The 16227-nt window shown below is 41.1% G+C and overlaps 1 protein-coding gene across 1 annotated transcript in view; it reads left to right on the plus strand.

The window, feature by feature from the left end:
* Window positions 1-15765, plus strand: part of LOC139369629 (metabotropic glutamate receptor 8-like) — a 214807-nt gene extending 199042 nt beyond the window's left edge. Inside the window, exons 7-10 of the mRNA XM_071108896.1 lie at window positions 580-719; window positions 1098-2033; window positions 12802-13048; window positions 15710-15765. Of these exons, the coding sequence (XP_070964997.1) occupies window positions 580-719; window positions 1098-2033; window positions 12802-13048; window positions 15710-15759 (1373 nt within the window). The 3' untranslated portion in view covers window positions 15760-15765. The remainder of the gene's footprint in view (window positions 1-579; window positions 720-1097; window positions 2034-12801; window positions 13049-15709) is intronic.
* Window positions 15766-16227: the final 462 nt, after the last annotated feature.

Raw genomic sequence — 16227 nt, forward strand, 5'->3', positions numbered from 1 at the left:
AGACAGACACAGGAAGCGAAACATCTGAACAGAGCTGTGGGTGCTGTTTTGGAGACGAGTTAAATCTCTTTACTTCAGGCCCAATCCTCTCAACTTCTCTCCAGCAAATGTAACAATACATGGCTTTCCTGAGATGCATATTATTAATATGGCTCTCCTCTTCCTTCCCAACTGTGTTGGATTTTGCAGGTTTTAAGGACCAAAGGTGTGAGCAATGTTACTGTAAGAAAGTCATCTGAGAGACAAGATAGCTACTTGAAAGGAATTTGAAACTTGTCAGTGTAGATTGTAATAAATACTTACAGATAATCCATTTGGTTGACTGCCTCTTTGACAAGTACACTGATAAACAGCCTCGAGAGATACTTACATATTACAATGGCAGTGCATTCTTCATCTGTTTTGTCACAAAACATTTTGTCTTCATATTATAATTTTTTTTAGATACCATACCCATGGGTAAACACTGAAGATACTTTATGTTGTGATAGCACCACCAGCCAAGTTTATTGTTTCAGTAATATTTTCTCAAAATGTATGTATATTTATCAGTAATGTTAAGTGTTTCCTATTTTACAGGAAGTGCTGGGACTCCTGTCACATTTAATGAGAATGGCGATGCTCCAGGACGCTATGATATCTTTCAGTACCAGATCAACAACAGGTCAACAGCAGAGTACAAGGTCATCGGCCACTGGACCAACCAGCTACACCTAAATGTAAGGACGAATTGGTAACGGCTTTGTCTTGTTATTGTATGCAAGTCTTAATAATGTTACTTGTTGATAAATCACATTAACATCCATGGGGACTCATTTTCTACAATACCTATCAAATAACTGTCAAACAATCAATTGAACTTATTTGCCAACGGTGAAAAAATACGATTTGAAATGAGCGACTTACGTAGTGAGTGCACACATTGACGTTCTTTTACATTTTTGTCATACTGGTCCCCCGTGGGAGTCGAACCCACAACCCTGGCGTTGCACTACCAACTGATGATGTTGATAAATGATGTCAATGTTAATGAGTCATCTTCTTGTAGTTCTTGCCCATCTTTAATATCAATGAAACACATGTTCTGCCCCACTCAGATGGATGCCATGCAGTGGACCAGTGGAGACCCCTCTGTGCCCGCCTCTGTGTGCAGCCTGCCCTGCAAGATGGGTGAGAGAAAGAAGGTGGTGAAGGGAGTACCATGTTGCTGGCACTGCGAGCGCTGTGAGGGCTACCACTTCCAGGCCAGTGAGTTCATTTGCGAGCTGTGCCCATATGAGCAACGACCCGACCAGAACCACACTGGGTGCCAACCTATCCCCATCATCAAGCTGGAGTGGCACTCACCCTGGGCAGTGGTGCCAGTCTTCATCTCTGTCCTTGGCATTCTGGTTACCACCTTCGTCATTGTCACCTTTGTGCGCTACCACGACACGCCCATTGTCCGAGCCTCGGGCCGGGAGATGAGCTATGTTTTGCTTACGGGTATCTTTCTGTGCTATGCTATCACCTTCCCCATGATCGCAGCCCCTGACGTTGCCGTTTGCTCCATCAGGCGCATCTTCCTGGGCCTGGGTATGTGCTTCAGCTACGCAGCTTTGCTTACCAAAACAAACCGCATCCACCGCATCTTCGAGCAGGGCAAGAAGGCTGTTACTGCACCACGGTTCATCTCCCCGGCCTCCCAGCTGGTCATTACCTTCAGCCTGATCTCAGTTCAGTTACTGGGTGTTTTTGTGTGGTTTGCCACTGACCCGCCACACATGGTGGTGGACTATGGCGAGCAGCGCACGCAGGACCCTGAGAACGCCCGTGGGGTGCTCAAGTGTGACATCTCGGACCTCTCACTCATCTGCTCGCTTGGATACAGTATTCTCTTGATGGTCACATGCACTGTTTACGCCATCAAGACCAGGGGAGTGCCAGAGACCTTCAACGAGGCAAAGCCTATTGGATTTACTATGTATACTACCTGTATAATTTGGTTAGCTTTTATACCTATCTTCTTTGGGACGGCACAGTCAGCAGAAAGGGTGAGTGTGCTTTGATTGTGTGATTGTATTTGGCTATGTAACACAGTCAGATATGCTGTTCATCTTATTCTGTATGCATTGACTGGCGCCTCCACTGGCAATCTGATAAAACTCTTTTATCTAGAGATCCTTGCTGTAGTGAGACTAGTTGCTGTTAAGCCAGGAGCTGGTGAGGGTTCTTAGCTCTTGATTGGACAGAAAATAATGGCTTACTCGTGCGTAGATGTGGTCTATAATATTACGTGCTGGCTCAGGTGTGAGGTTTGGCTTGTCATCAGACAGTTGTAATCCTCATCAGTTCTATGACTAATGGGAACACAAACATGTGTTGTCTACAGTGTAAATGTCAGTAATCCATTGTGCGGAATTCATCACACATTTGGCTAATATGTTGTGAACCTCAGAGGCTCTTTGGTGATAGAGGTGGTAGACAAGGTGTTGGTGTTGTGTTTTATCACCCTTTAAGGTCAGTAATTATTTTGACCCGTGCTGTTTACTAGCCAATCAACTTAATTAAGTACCATCACTTCAGTTCTCTGCACTGAATGTTGGCCATGTAATGACATGTGGAATTAAATTGCTAATGATATGGTTGTTCTCAACTATTTTCACCTTTAGAATGCTGCATATGATTTTCCGGGAAGTAAATAGGTCATAAGTCACACTTGGAAAGCATGGTATCTGTGAATAAGCTGAGGAACCTCTACCTCAATCTTCATATTGCCTACAGTGCCTTGCGAAAGTATTCGGCCCCCTTGAACTTTGTGACCGTTTGCCACATTTCAGGCTTCAAACATAAAGATATAAAACTGTATTTTTTTGTGAAGAATCAACAACAAGTGGGACACAATCATTAAGTGGAACGACATTTATTGGATATTTCAAACTTTTTTAACAAATCAAAAACTGAAAATTGGGCGTGCAAAATTATTCAGCCCCTTTACTTTCAGTGCAGCAAACTCTCTCCAGAAGTTCAGTGAGGATCTCTGAATGATCCAATGTTGACCTAAATGACTAATGATGATAAATACAATCCACCTGTGTGTAATCAAGTCTCCGTATAAATGCACCTAGTTTGAAGCCTGAAATGTGGCAAAAGGTCGCAAAGTTCAAGGGGGCCGAATACTTTCGCAAGGCACTGTATTTGATCTTCCCATGGGATTGCAATGCACATTTTCAGTCAGTGTCATACCACACATAATGATCGTTCAAATCCCATGGCAATACAAAACGTTCAATTGGTCCAAGTACTGCAGCATACTGGACGATTTCAAATGATTTCTTGGGTTCAAGTAAATAGTCTGGATGAATTCAAAGAGTGATTTTTCCATTTAAGTTTTCTACTGGATGCTGCTTCAGTCTATTAAATTGAGCCCCTGAGTTGAGTATCTGGTTTACCGAAGAAAGGCTTTGTTTTCTTCCCCCACAATTGTTTGGACCAGATCTCATTAGTACAGTTCTGGTGCATTAGGAATCTCTTCTCACTTCGTTACCGTTTTTGGATGGCTTGAAACAAATACAGTAAATGACAGCTTGGCTTTGAGTAGATGTGGCCAGGCATTTGATAGCTGAACATTGGCTTACATAGGTCACAAATATTGCAAAAATATGATTGCGTTATAGAAAGTCCTTACTAGCCAAGCCATACGTAGTCCTAATCAATTTGTGTAATATCGTTCCAATTTAATGTAAGATACAAATGGTTTATAATCGTTACTGTTCATTACCTTGCATTACCTTACCTTGCCTTCAATGGTAAGCTTACTTTATACACTATACTCCATGAGAGCAACTCACTGGGGACTAAATAATTAAAAGTGTACCCATCACTGTTTTGCCAGATGGTGATTATACCTCATACATTTTCTCTCTTTATTGGTAGAGCTGGTTGCAGTCTGTAGTCTAAAATATGGTGCTAGTCTCTTATATTGACCCAGTATTATATGTCAATGTTGTTGTTTTTTCAAGCTAGAGGGAATTGTTTCTAATTTGTGGTGAACAAAGACTGGGTTGTTTACTGAGACTATGAGAAACCTGACAAACAGGTTTATTATTCAGAGTGATATGTTGTGTCTGCTTAGCTCTGAAATAAGAAACACAGCTATGGCTAAAGGTATTTACTTTTTTGTCAATAACACAATAGAAAATCTGTATACAGTGTGTGCAAATGAAGTAAGGAGGTAAGGCAATAAATAGGCCATAGTGGCGAAGTAATTCAAATTGACCAATTAACACTGGAGTGATAGATGTGCAGATGAGGATGTGCAAGTAGAAATACTGGTGTGCAAAAGAGCAGAAAAAAAAAAATATGGGGATGAGGTAGGTAGTTGGTTGGATGGGCTATTTACAGATGGGCTGTGTACAGCTGCAGCGATCGGTAAGCTGCTCTGACAGCCGATGCTTGAAGTTAGTGAGGGAGATATAAGTCTCCAACTAAGGTGTGTTTTTTTTTTTTTTTGTATTTCGTTCCAGTCATTGGCAGCAGAGAACTGGAAAGAAAGGTGGCCAAAGGTGTTGGCTTTGGGGATGACCAGTGAAATATACCTGCTGGAGCGCGTGCACATGTGGGTGTTGCTATTGTGACCAGTGAGCTGAGATAAGGCGGAGCGTTACCTAGCAAAGACATAGATGACCTGGAGCCAGTGGGTTTGGTGACAAATATATTAAATCAATGAATGACTGGAATTCTGTCCAGAATAATTCAGAATTCAATTGTAAGTCTACTTATGAATGAAATATCACCCGTTCTGAAACTTTGTTTCCATTACTAGCATCTTGTACATCCTCGCTCTGGACAGGATGTATGAAACCACTTACCAATAGATTGCTAGTTGATGATTTTGCCTCAAGAATAGATGTCCAGGTCTTACAGGTTCCAGGTTTTACATTTTAGATTCTAAATGAACCTGTTAAAATTCACGGACGATTAGTAAAGCTTAAACCAAGTTTATTCACCCTTTGGGTTAAAACAGCTGCTTGAGACAAAATACATATTCACACCAGTAGTAGTTTAAATACCCCACTTTGGGTGGAGTTTCCTCCTCTCTAAACCAGGGCTGCCCAACCCTCTTCCTGGAGATCTACTGTCCCGTAGGTTTTCAGTCCAACCCTGATTTAGCATACAGTATCTGATTCAGCTAGTTAAGGTGACCTGACCTGACCTCGACTCCCTTCCTCACTAATCCACAGCTCTCCACCCTTATCAGTGCCTGACAACATCTGATCGTCTTCCCTGCACTCAGTACATTCCAAGCTTAATTGCATCTACCATAGTACATTCCTCCTACAGAAAACCATTAACTTCTGGTGTAGACCCTCTAAATCAGGGGTGGGCAATTCCAGTTCTCGAGGGCCTGATTGGTGTCACAGATTTGCCCCAGCCCCAGCTAACACACCTGACTCCAATAATCACCTAATCATGATCTTCAGTTTAGGATGCAATTTGATGAATCAGCTGTGTTTGCTAGGGATGGAATAAAAGTGTGACACCAATCAGGCCCTCGAGGACTGGAGTGGTCCCCCCCTGGTCTAGACCATAGCACTCAATATTTCAATAGGACACCTGATAATTAACACTATTCCAAGTTTAGGAGTCAGAACCCAGAATCCATCATACTGTACGTTATTAATCTTTATAGAATGACTTGCCTAACTGGCCCTTGAAAAATCACCTCCACCGGCATCACTTTCTTAGAGGACTGAAAACACCACACACATCAAACCCTTTAATTGAAGAATAGTAAAAAGGGGGCTCAACGCATTGTAGCCTATTCATATTTCAGAAAATGCTTAATCAATGCCACATAGATTTCACTGTCCCGAGGGAGCAGTCATATCAAATAAATCCTATTCAAATTGCTATTTACTATCACACATGGCTTAATGTTCATAGGAAGAACACATGTGTGAATGGTGTCCCTGGAGAAAATATAAAATCAGTCTGATATAGCACATGACCATCACTCCACTATTTAACAGTCTTCCACATTGATCAGAGCAAGCTGTTTAATAGCTGGATAAATGCCCCAGCTCTGTCATTTTAGAAACAGATGCTTCTTATTTCCACTCTCATCACAAAGGTAATACACTTGTGTAGGGCATGTGCACATTCCCTTGCTGAGATTGCCAACTGTCTAGTATTTGTCATTTTTGCACCCACTAATGGTTTTATGGTTGCACCCTACCGGTTGTTAATCCTTTTGGTTTGAGTTTATACTGAAGCCTCAATTTCCATATTCACATGTTGTAAGGGGTGCATTTATCGTCAAACTAGCATTACTTTAATACACATAATTTATGCATTGCATTGTGTGTATGAATTAGGCCAGGGTTTCCCTAAACTCTGTCCTGGGGGCTCCCAGGGTTGCACATTTTAGTTTTTGCCCTAGCACTACACAGTTGATTAAAATAATCAAAGCTTGATGATGAATCAGCTGTGTAGTGCTAGAGAGAATACCAAAACCTGCACCCATGGGAGGCTCGAGGACCGAGTTTGGGACACCTTGACTTGACTCCAGGCATAAGCGACATAAGCGGTTTCTTAGGGCTCCCGGCTGCTAGAGCTCTCCGAAGAGGTGGAGTCACAGTCTCAACTTAATATTGAGAGTTAGAATGGTAGAATACACAAGGTGCAGTTCGAAATTTGGTTGTGCAGTTTTTCTCTTGTCACTCGATTAGCAATGTCAGCTAACAATTTTTAGATTGCAAGTTAGTCTAGCCAGTTATCTAAACTTGTAGTAATCACTACCAAGTACCGACCGGGCACGAGCCCAGGGGCCCTGACCTCCAGGGTGCCCCCATAGATTTTGTTAGTCACTCTCACTCGGATATCATTAACATGGCATAAGTCATGGAAGAATGTGTAGAATCACAGAAAATTTGCTTTAAAACAGCCAACAAAATCTCTCCAACCCGTTGACAAAATGGAATAGAATTGTAGGAAAGTCACTTTAAAACTTCTAAAATTATCTCTGCCCCATGGCAAGATGAGTAGAATTGCATGAAAGGTATTATAACATTGCAAAATGTTCTCTTCGCCCCATGTCAAAATGTGTAGAATTGCTGGAAATAAACTTTAAAACATACATTTTTTCTCCGCTGATGAGAGGGGGGCCCCACTCCCATCCAAATCTAGCTTAGGGCCCCCAAAGGGCTAGAGCTGGATCTGGCTCATTATTTTCCAGTTAACATTTAATAAACATGGTCTTTCAGACAGCATGATTTTTCTCAGTTCTTTAGTTTCCTCATCCCAATTTCCATAACATTATGAGTTGTTTAAAAAAAATCTAAAGTAAGTTGTTATAAATGTCACCAGTGTGCAGAGATGGCACTTACATGAGTAAATAACCTTTGGACAAGTAAGACTTGTCCGAGCCAGAAGGGTCCATAGGGCAAGAGCCTGTCTCCTGATTCTGTAGCATGACGCAGCTTGATGTACAAGTACACACCCTGGACAGAACGCTAATCTGTCGCAGGGCCTTACACCCAATCCATCTTCTTAATGCTTAGTGCCAGGCAGAAAGACATCGAGTCCCAGTTTTAGAATCTTTGGTACGATTCGACCATTCGAACACCCAGTCTCAGGGCGGGCACTCTAACCACCAAGCTACTGAGTTTGGTTGAGCATGATACTGAACCAACAAACCCGTTATTATTGAATTGCGCTGGGAAATTCTTCATGAAGTTTAGCAATGCCAAAATACGTTAATTTAATCATAAACTATCATGTTTGGCATTAGTATTCCTTGCATGTTGTCCTCAAACTTGTTAGAAAGAGCACGTTGGCTGAAAGTAAAGTTTCAACGCTCAACGCCCATTGAATATGGCCAGTGTCAGTAAACGTTGGCAAAAAAAACGAACGCACAGACCATACTCTGGCACTCCAGATTAAATTTACGAACACATCCGTAGTATAAACCAGCCTTTGGTCTTGCAATCTTTGGTTGTTTAGTACATGGCCTCACATGCGAAGAGATGGATGGGGCTAAAGTCTCTTTCCTATATCTAGGAGATATAAGAAAGCTGAAGAAATATTTTTGTTTTTTACACATATTTACCCCCATTTGTTGTTGGCACAAACTACCTCCACACTTCTGTATATATTAGTTTGTCCTACAGATGTTTTCGTGAGAAGACCAATTTTCCGGATATTTCATGGTCTGACAAACACTGTTGTGCTTGACCACCTTACACACAGAAGGCCGACATAGACGGATGTGTTGGCTTTAGAAGCAGCATGCAAAAAAACATATCTCTAGCTTAAACTGATTTTGTTGGAGTATTGTTTTATTATGATAATTAGACATCCGCCGGGGTGCGTCAATAGACTCTTAAGGATTAAGTATTGAACAGTGGAGGTATTTTTGTTAGGCCAACAAGCAAAAAACTTTAATAATTAGCTATAATTTTAAATTGTCATGCTTTTGATTTCACCTCATTTTTACATTCTGTCATAAAAAGCACATGTTCAACTTCATAAAAAACAAGTTATCCCATCGCAAGCGGTAAAAATATACACTACCGTTCAAAAGTTTTGGGTCACTTAGACATTTCCTTGTTTTTGAAAGAAAATAATATTTTTTTGGTCCATTAAAATAACATCAAATTGATCAGAAATACAGTGTAGACGTTGTTAATGTTGTAAATGACTATTGTAGCTGGAAACGGCAGATTTTTAATGGAATATTTACATAGGCGTACAGAGGCCCACTATCAGCAACCATCACTCCTGTGTTCCAATTGCACGTTGTGTTAGAGAATTGATCATTAGCAAACCCTTTTGCAATTATGTTAGCACAGCTGAAAACTGTGTTCTGATTAAAGAAGCAATAAATCTGGCCTTCTTTAGACTAGTTGAGATATCTGGAGTATCTGGAGCATTAATATTCAACATTGTTATGCTTTTGGTATGTTTGAAGTACAATAAAAAGGCATTTTGACAAAATATATAGTAGTTTCGGCAGCCTATTGGAAGGCTTGTTGAGGATGTGGCTTTGTTGTAGTGCTTTTTGGCCTCCCACGAGATGTATTGTCGTGCGAGATTGTCTTATGTTGTTTTTAAATCCAAATTTTATTTAATATTTTACACTATAAACATTTCAAAATACATATTATAAATATAGTCACCAAATATATTGATTTATATTATTAAAAATGAATTAAATACTTTTTCTGAGGAAATTTACATATTTTGTCATATACATTTTATAATACAATTTCATTATATTCTGTAATATATGTTAGAATGTATTTAAAATGTATTAAATAAAATATATATATTTTTGAAATATTTCACATATCTTAATTATCTAAAAATATATTTTAAATGTACTTTTTTTCATGAGTTGGCATGGAGGTAAGGATGGTTGGGCTGTGCATTATCATGCTGAAACATGAGGTGATGCCAGCGGCTGAATGGCACGACAGTGGGCTTCAGGAGCTCGTCATGGTATCTCTGTGCATTCAAATTGCCATCGATAAAATACAATTTTGTTCATTGTCCCTAGCTTATGCCTGCCCATACCATAACCCCACCACCACCATGGGGCACTCTGTTCACAATGTTAACATCAGCAAACTGCTCACCCACATGACGCCGTACACACTGTCTGCCATCTGCCTGGTACAGTTGAAACCGGGATTCATCCGTGAAGAGCACACTTCTCCAGTGTGCCATTGAAGGTGAACATTTGCCCAATAAAGTTGGTTATGACTCCGAATTGCAGTCAGGGCAAGACCCTGGTCAGGAAGACGAGCACGCAAATGAGATTCCCTGAGACGGTTTCTGAAATTCTTCAGTGGTGCAAACCCAGAGTTTCATCAGCTGTCCGGGTGGCTGGTCTCAGACGATCCCTCAGGTGAAAAAGCAGAATGTTGAGGTCCTGGGCTGGAGTGGTCTGTGGTTGTGAAGCCAGTTGAACGTACTGCCAAATTCTCTGAAATGACATTGATGGCGGCATCAATTGAATATTCAACAGCTGTGGTGGACGTTACTTAATCTTGATATGCCACACCTTTCAAGTGGACAGATTATCTTGGAAAAGGAGAAATGCTCACAAAGAGGGATGTAAACAAATTTGTGCACAAACTTTTTGAGAAATAAGCTTTTTGTGTGTATGGAACATTTCGAGAAACTTTTATTTCAGCTCATGAAACATGGGAACATCACCTTACATGTTACATTTATATTTTTGTTCAGTGTATATCTCTACCTACCTGTACATTCAATTAGACTCCTGCTAACCCCCCCTATCCCCCACTACTATTCCAAACAGTCTGCATATGACCATGTGCTTGTGACGTGTTTATTAGTCATTCTCTGCAATAGCCACCTCAGCAGGTTCAGGTGATAAATGTCACTGAGCTTCATGCCCCAGATTCCTGGCTGACCTAAAACAGAAGGTGATTGTTCCTCAGTTCTTGCCTTTTGAAGCGGACCCCATCACTCTTATTATAGATCTAAAGAAGCTGCTGAACTGGTTCAAACTAGGACTTGCCACCATACCCAACTGGAGACCTACTGGAAAGCACTCTGCAGTCAAAAGATGAACTTAAAGGTCCAATGTAGTTGTATTTATCTCAATATCAAATCATTTCTGGGTAACAATGAAGTACCTTACTGTGATTATTTCAATTTAAATGTTCTGAGTGGGGAGGGGTAAACTGAAAACTAGCTGTTAATGGCAGAGAGGTTTGGAACTCTATTTCTTATTGGTCTTATTGAAACTGCAACTAATTTAGAAACTCTATCCCACAAAAAAAAGGCTGACATTTCAAGCGGTCTTTACAAACAACTCTTACACTAAAAGGGTATTATCATAATTGTATTATTATTATTACAACCTCATAATGTGGAAAGATAAATACAACACAGGTAAATCGTGTTTTTGACTGCACTGGGCCTTGTAAGATAACCTTAAGGGGTTTGAGCCACGGGATAGTAATTACATCACCTATGTAAGTGTGGCTTCATGTTTGTGCACCAATATGGCTGACCTTGAAATCTACGCCCGACAGTGTGTAATATAAGCTTTGTTCTCACAATATAAATCATTCCTAGATGTTTGTCTCGAGGCCCTCTAAATGGCTTTATGCTTGAATGTCTACCATACATTCTCAGAATGATACCTTGATGTGTGATGGAATGGCTTCCACTTTGGAGATGTTCAGATTTAAGCGAGATTTGCCACCTGTTGCCAGTTCCTCTTCATTCTCTGCCACACCAAATGTACAGATTTGGCTGAGCAAATACCCTCTGAGAATTCTCACTGTCAGTTTACTGCTCAGTGCCATTGGTTGTGTTGAATTTTCTTAATGCTGTTGCTATGACTACTCAGGTGGTGTCTAAGCAGGAGCCGGAGTGTTTGGCATGTGTGCAGATGTGTTCGCATAAGCGGTTATTTTCTCTCAGCCTCTTGGGGGTGTACTGTAACATTGGAAATAAGTCAATGAAACATGAGCTTGTAATGCTTGGTTAAGTTCAACAGGTGGGAGAAGAGTAGAATTGTGTACATGCGGTCGGGGTACCTCACCTGGGTTGTCAGTGGTTGGATGGGTTTGATTTAAGTGGTTACAAGAAACCTGAATAGTGTACTGCAAGTTTGAATGTTCCATGTGAACACACTATCACAGATTATTGTGAAATAGACACAAATTACTTATTGGAAATTTGTGACAGGCACACCTTTTTGTGTGTATTACACTAGTTTCTTCAAAACGCATTTCGTATGTATTACATGATTTTCATTCTTCATAACATATTCATGTACATTACACAAATTTCAATTTGTTGTGGCTAATTTTAGCTATGTTAGCTAAGTGGCTAACGTTAGCTAGGCTAGCTAGGTGGCTACTGTTAGCTAAACTAGGGGTGGGGTTAGGGATTAGGTTTAGGGGTTATGGTTAGGTGTTAAGGTTAGGGTTAGGTAACATGCTAGTAGTAAAAGGGTAGTAGTACGTAGTAAAAGGGTTAGGTTAGGGTGAGGGTTAGCTAGGAGTTAAAAAGTAGCAAATTGTTGCAAAGTTGCTAATTAGATAAAATGCTAAAGTTGTCCATGATGTGATTCAAATACACAATGTTTGGGATGATAGAAGGTTGCATTATATTCCCACCCATTTCTTCCAACCTACTCTTTTTTTATCTGGGATTGAAATGCACTGAATACAACGTCGTGTACTGCACACAAAAAAAAGTTTGTTTGCCTGTCATGAATTTCCAATAAGAAATTTATATTTTATTTCACAATCTGTGATTCTAAGTTGGAACACAATGTGCATGACAAGTGAACAGCAACTAGGTTGTGTACTGGTGTTTTGAGTTTGTTCCCAGTACGCTCAATAGACCTCACTATTATGTCCTCAGAAAAAAAGCAATTGCCAAATACAAATAAAATCTGTAATGTGTTACAATGTGATTGGATTAATTCAAGCTGCTCTTAGAAAATAAGGTGCTATCTAGAGCCTAAAAGGGTTCTTCGGCTGTCCCCATAGGAGAACCCTTTGAAGAACCCTTTTTGGCTCCAGGTAGAACCTTTTGAGGTTGCGTTTAGAGCCCTTTCCAAAGAGGATTCTACATGGAACCCAAAAGGGTTCTACCTGGATCCAAAAAGAGTTATACGCGGACAGCCAAATAACCCTTTTGGATCCCTCTTTTCTAAGTTTGTTGTGTCAGGGATCACACATGTTTATCTCCCCAGGACTCTCTTTGAAGCACCTCAGACTCATTGACTGATCTCTCCATCTCTTTCTCTCTCAATCTGTCTCTCGTCAGATGTACATCCAGACAGCCACGCTGACCATCTCCCTCAGCCTGAGCGCCTCCGTCTCTCTGGGGATGCTCTACATGCCCAAGGTCTACATCATCATCTTCCACCCGGAGCAGAATGTTCCCAAGCGCAAGCGCACCTTCAAGGCCATCGTCACCGTCGCTACCATGACCAGCAAGCTGTCCCAGCTGGCCTCCGAGCGACCCAACGGAGAGGTGAAGACAGAAATCTGCGAGGGCATGGATGCCAGTAGTGAGTATAAAGACGTGATCCCTTACTTCGTAACATATTATTCCTCCGCCCCCATTTTTTTTCACCTTTAAGTTTATTTTTGTAGAGGGTATAGCTTATGTTAGGTACAACCACAGACAACAGGCAACCGGCCTTCTACATACAGTAAAATCAACCACAGTTCCTCAGCTATATCTATAGTATAGTATCGTTGTTGAAATCAGCTTGTAGAAAATAATTTGTATGCTCTCGTCTAAGATAGTTTAAAAAGACACCTGAGAACAGATTAGGCATAACTTTTCATCGACTAGTTTTAGACTTCAAAGCCCTTTCAGATTCCATTAGCAGAAGTTTCATACAGGCAAGCATCCTGTTGTTTACTTAACATGATTGTGCTGACCGCACAGTTTGATATCTAATACTTTGCTTAAATGCATATCTCGTCAGCTTCTCATTTCACTGAACCGCTAAGGTGCTGAGGTGAGATGGCGCCGACAGAGATGGTTTCCTCGCTTCGCTTTCTTAGGAAACTATGCAGTATTTTGTTTTTTTAATGTATTATTTCTTACAATGTTACCCCAGGAAATCTTAAGGCTTATTACATACAGCCGGGAAGAACTATGAGATATAAGAGCAACGTCAACCTACCAACATTACGACCAGGAATACGACTTTCCCGAAGCAGATCCTCTCTCCAGACCACCACCCAGGACAATGGATCTAGTCCCAGCAGCTGAGCGAAAACAACGGCAACACAAAAGGGGCAGACGGAGCGGTCTTCTGGTCAAGGTTCGAAAATGGGCACATCAATCTCCGCTCCCGAGTATACTACTCGCCAATGTCCAGTCTCTTAACAACAAGGTAGACGAAATTTGAAGCGTAGGTTGCCTTCCAGAGAGACATCAGAGATTGTAACATTGTCTGTTTCACTGAAACATGGCTCTCTTGGGATACGTGGTCGGAATCAGTTCAGCCACCAGGCATCTCCGTGCATTGCGCTGACAGAGATAAAAAACTCTCTGGGAAGAGGAAGGGAGGGGTTGTATGCTTTATGATTATCAACTCTTGGTGTAATCATAACAACATACAGGAACTCAAGTCTGCTCACCCGACCTAGAATTCCTTACAATCAAATGTTGGCCATTCTACCTACCAAGAGAATTCTCGTCAGTTATAGTCACAGCAACACAAACAACAACACAGAGTTACACATGGAATAAACAAATGTACAGTCAATAACACAATAGAACAAATCTATATACAGTATGCAAATGAGGTAAGATTGGGGCGGTATAAGGCAATAAATAGGCCGTAGTGGCGAAGTAATTACAATTTAAAAATTAACTCTGGAGTGAAAGGTGTGCAGAAGATAAATGTGCAAGTCGAGATACTGGGGTGCAAAGGAGCAAAAAAGCAATACGGGGATGAGGTAGGTAGTTGGATGGGCTATTTACAGATGGGCTATGTACAGGTGCAATGATCTGTGAGCTGCTCTGAGAGCTGATGCTATAAGTTAGTGAGGGAGATATGAGTCTCCAGCTTCAGTGATTTTTGCAATTCGTTCCAGTCATTGTCAGCAGAGAACTGGAAGGGAAGGCGGCCAAAGTAGGAATTGGCTTTGGGGGTGACCAGTGAAATATACCTGCTGGAGCACGTGCTACGGGTGGGTGCTGCTATGGTGACTAGTGAGCTGAGATAAGGTGGGGCTTTACCTAGTAAAGACTTATAGATGACCCTGAGCCAGTGGGTTTGGTGATGAATATGAAGCAAGGGCCAGTCAACGAGAGCATACAGGTCGCAGTGGAGGGTGGTATATGGGGCTTTGGAGACAAAACAGATGGCACTGTGATAGATTGCATCCAATTTGCTGAGTAGAGTGTTGGAGGCTATTTTGTAAATGACATCGCCAAAGTCAAGGATCGGTAGGATAGTCGGTTTTGAGGATAATACAGTGCCACCTTTGTGGATCGCCAACAAAGACTGCGGCCCCCTGCTCTCCTCAGTGGCTGACGTGAGTAGAACATTTACACTTGGTAACAAGTCAACAAAACAAAGGAGATGATCGTGGACTTCAGGAAACAGCAGAGGGAACACCCCCCTATCCACATCGAAGGGACAGCAGTGGAGAAGGTGGAAAGTTTTAAGTTCCTAGGCTTACACATCACAGACAAACTGAAATGGTCCAACCACACAGACAGTGTGATGAAGAAGGTGCAACAGCGCCTCTTCAACCTCAGGAGGCTGAATAAATGTTACTTGTTGTGTATTAGGTGTTTGTTGGGGAATTGTTAGATTACTTGTTAGATATTATTGCACTGTTGGAACTAGAAGAACAAGCATTTCTCTGCACTCGCATTAACATATGCTAACCATGCGTATGTGACCAATAAGATTTGATTTGCTTTGCTTTCTAATTTTTTGCCTTTTTGCCTAATTGTGGAGAATTTCACAAATGAATACATGAATACATCTCAAAATGTAATTTCATTGTGAGTGATTAGTCCACATAGCCAACTGTTCTAGTTTACGTTGATGGTGGAAAGCCATAGTATCCTCAACATTCCATCGAGACTGTTCGATTATGGGATTAATGCAATAAGGGAAGGACTGAAACAGTAAATTGAGTACAGAGGGACTACACTCCAGGAAACTAACATCTTCTCTATTTTTGCCTTTTTATAGTGCCATCAACCAAAACAAAGTATGTCAGCTACACCAATCATGCCATCTGAAGAGAGAAGCACTGAATAGAGAATTACTGAGGAATTCCACATGCAGACTTGGATGTGTCAGATTCGCCCATGACAGGGCGTTACAACAAGCATGAGACATTGATATTGCTCAGAGTCCAAATAACGACTGAGAGCATGGCAGTCAACATAAATATGTCTGCTCTTTCATGTTCACAGACAGAGCTAATGGGCCTGCTGGAAGCAGACAAAACACTAAACAAACAATTCAAGAGACTTGACAAAATGAGGGTGGGGAACAGAAGAGGAAAACAAAAGAGAATTTAAATAGAAATTGTTGCGATCAACCATGTTAGTTAGTTTGTTATTCTAATTTTATGTATTTTGTGGTTGTGAAGATTTCTCATTCGTGTCTTACGTCGTCTGAACTACATTGCGAGATGAGTTTGTCTCTGTATCAGCTAACTGAATTGTAGCCTTGAGTTGTGAAATCTGTAAATGCAATGGTTT

Source organism: Oncorhynchus clarkii, chromosome 2, assembly GCF_045791955.1.
Source record: "Oncorhynchus clarkii lewisi isolate Uvic-CL-2024 chromosome 2, UVic_Ocla_1.0, whole genome shotgun sequence".
Lineage (NCBI taxonomy): Eukaryota > Metazoa > Chordata > Actinopteri > Salmoniformes > Salmonidae > Oncorhynchus > Oncorhynchus clarkii.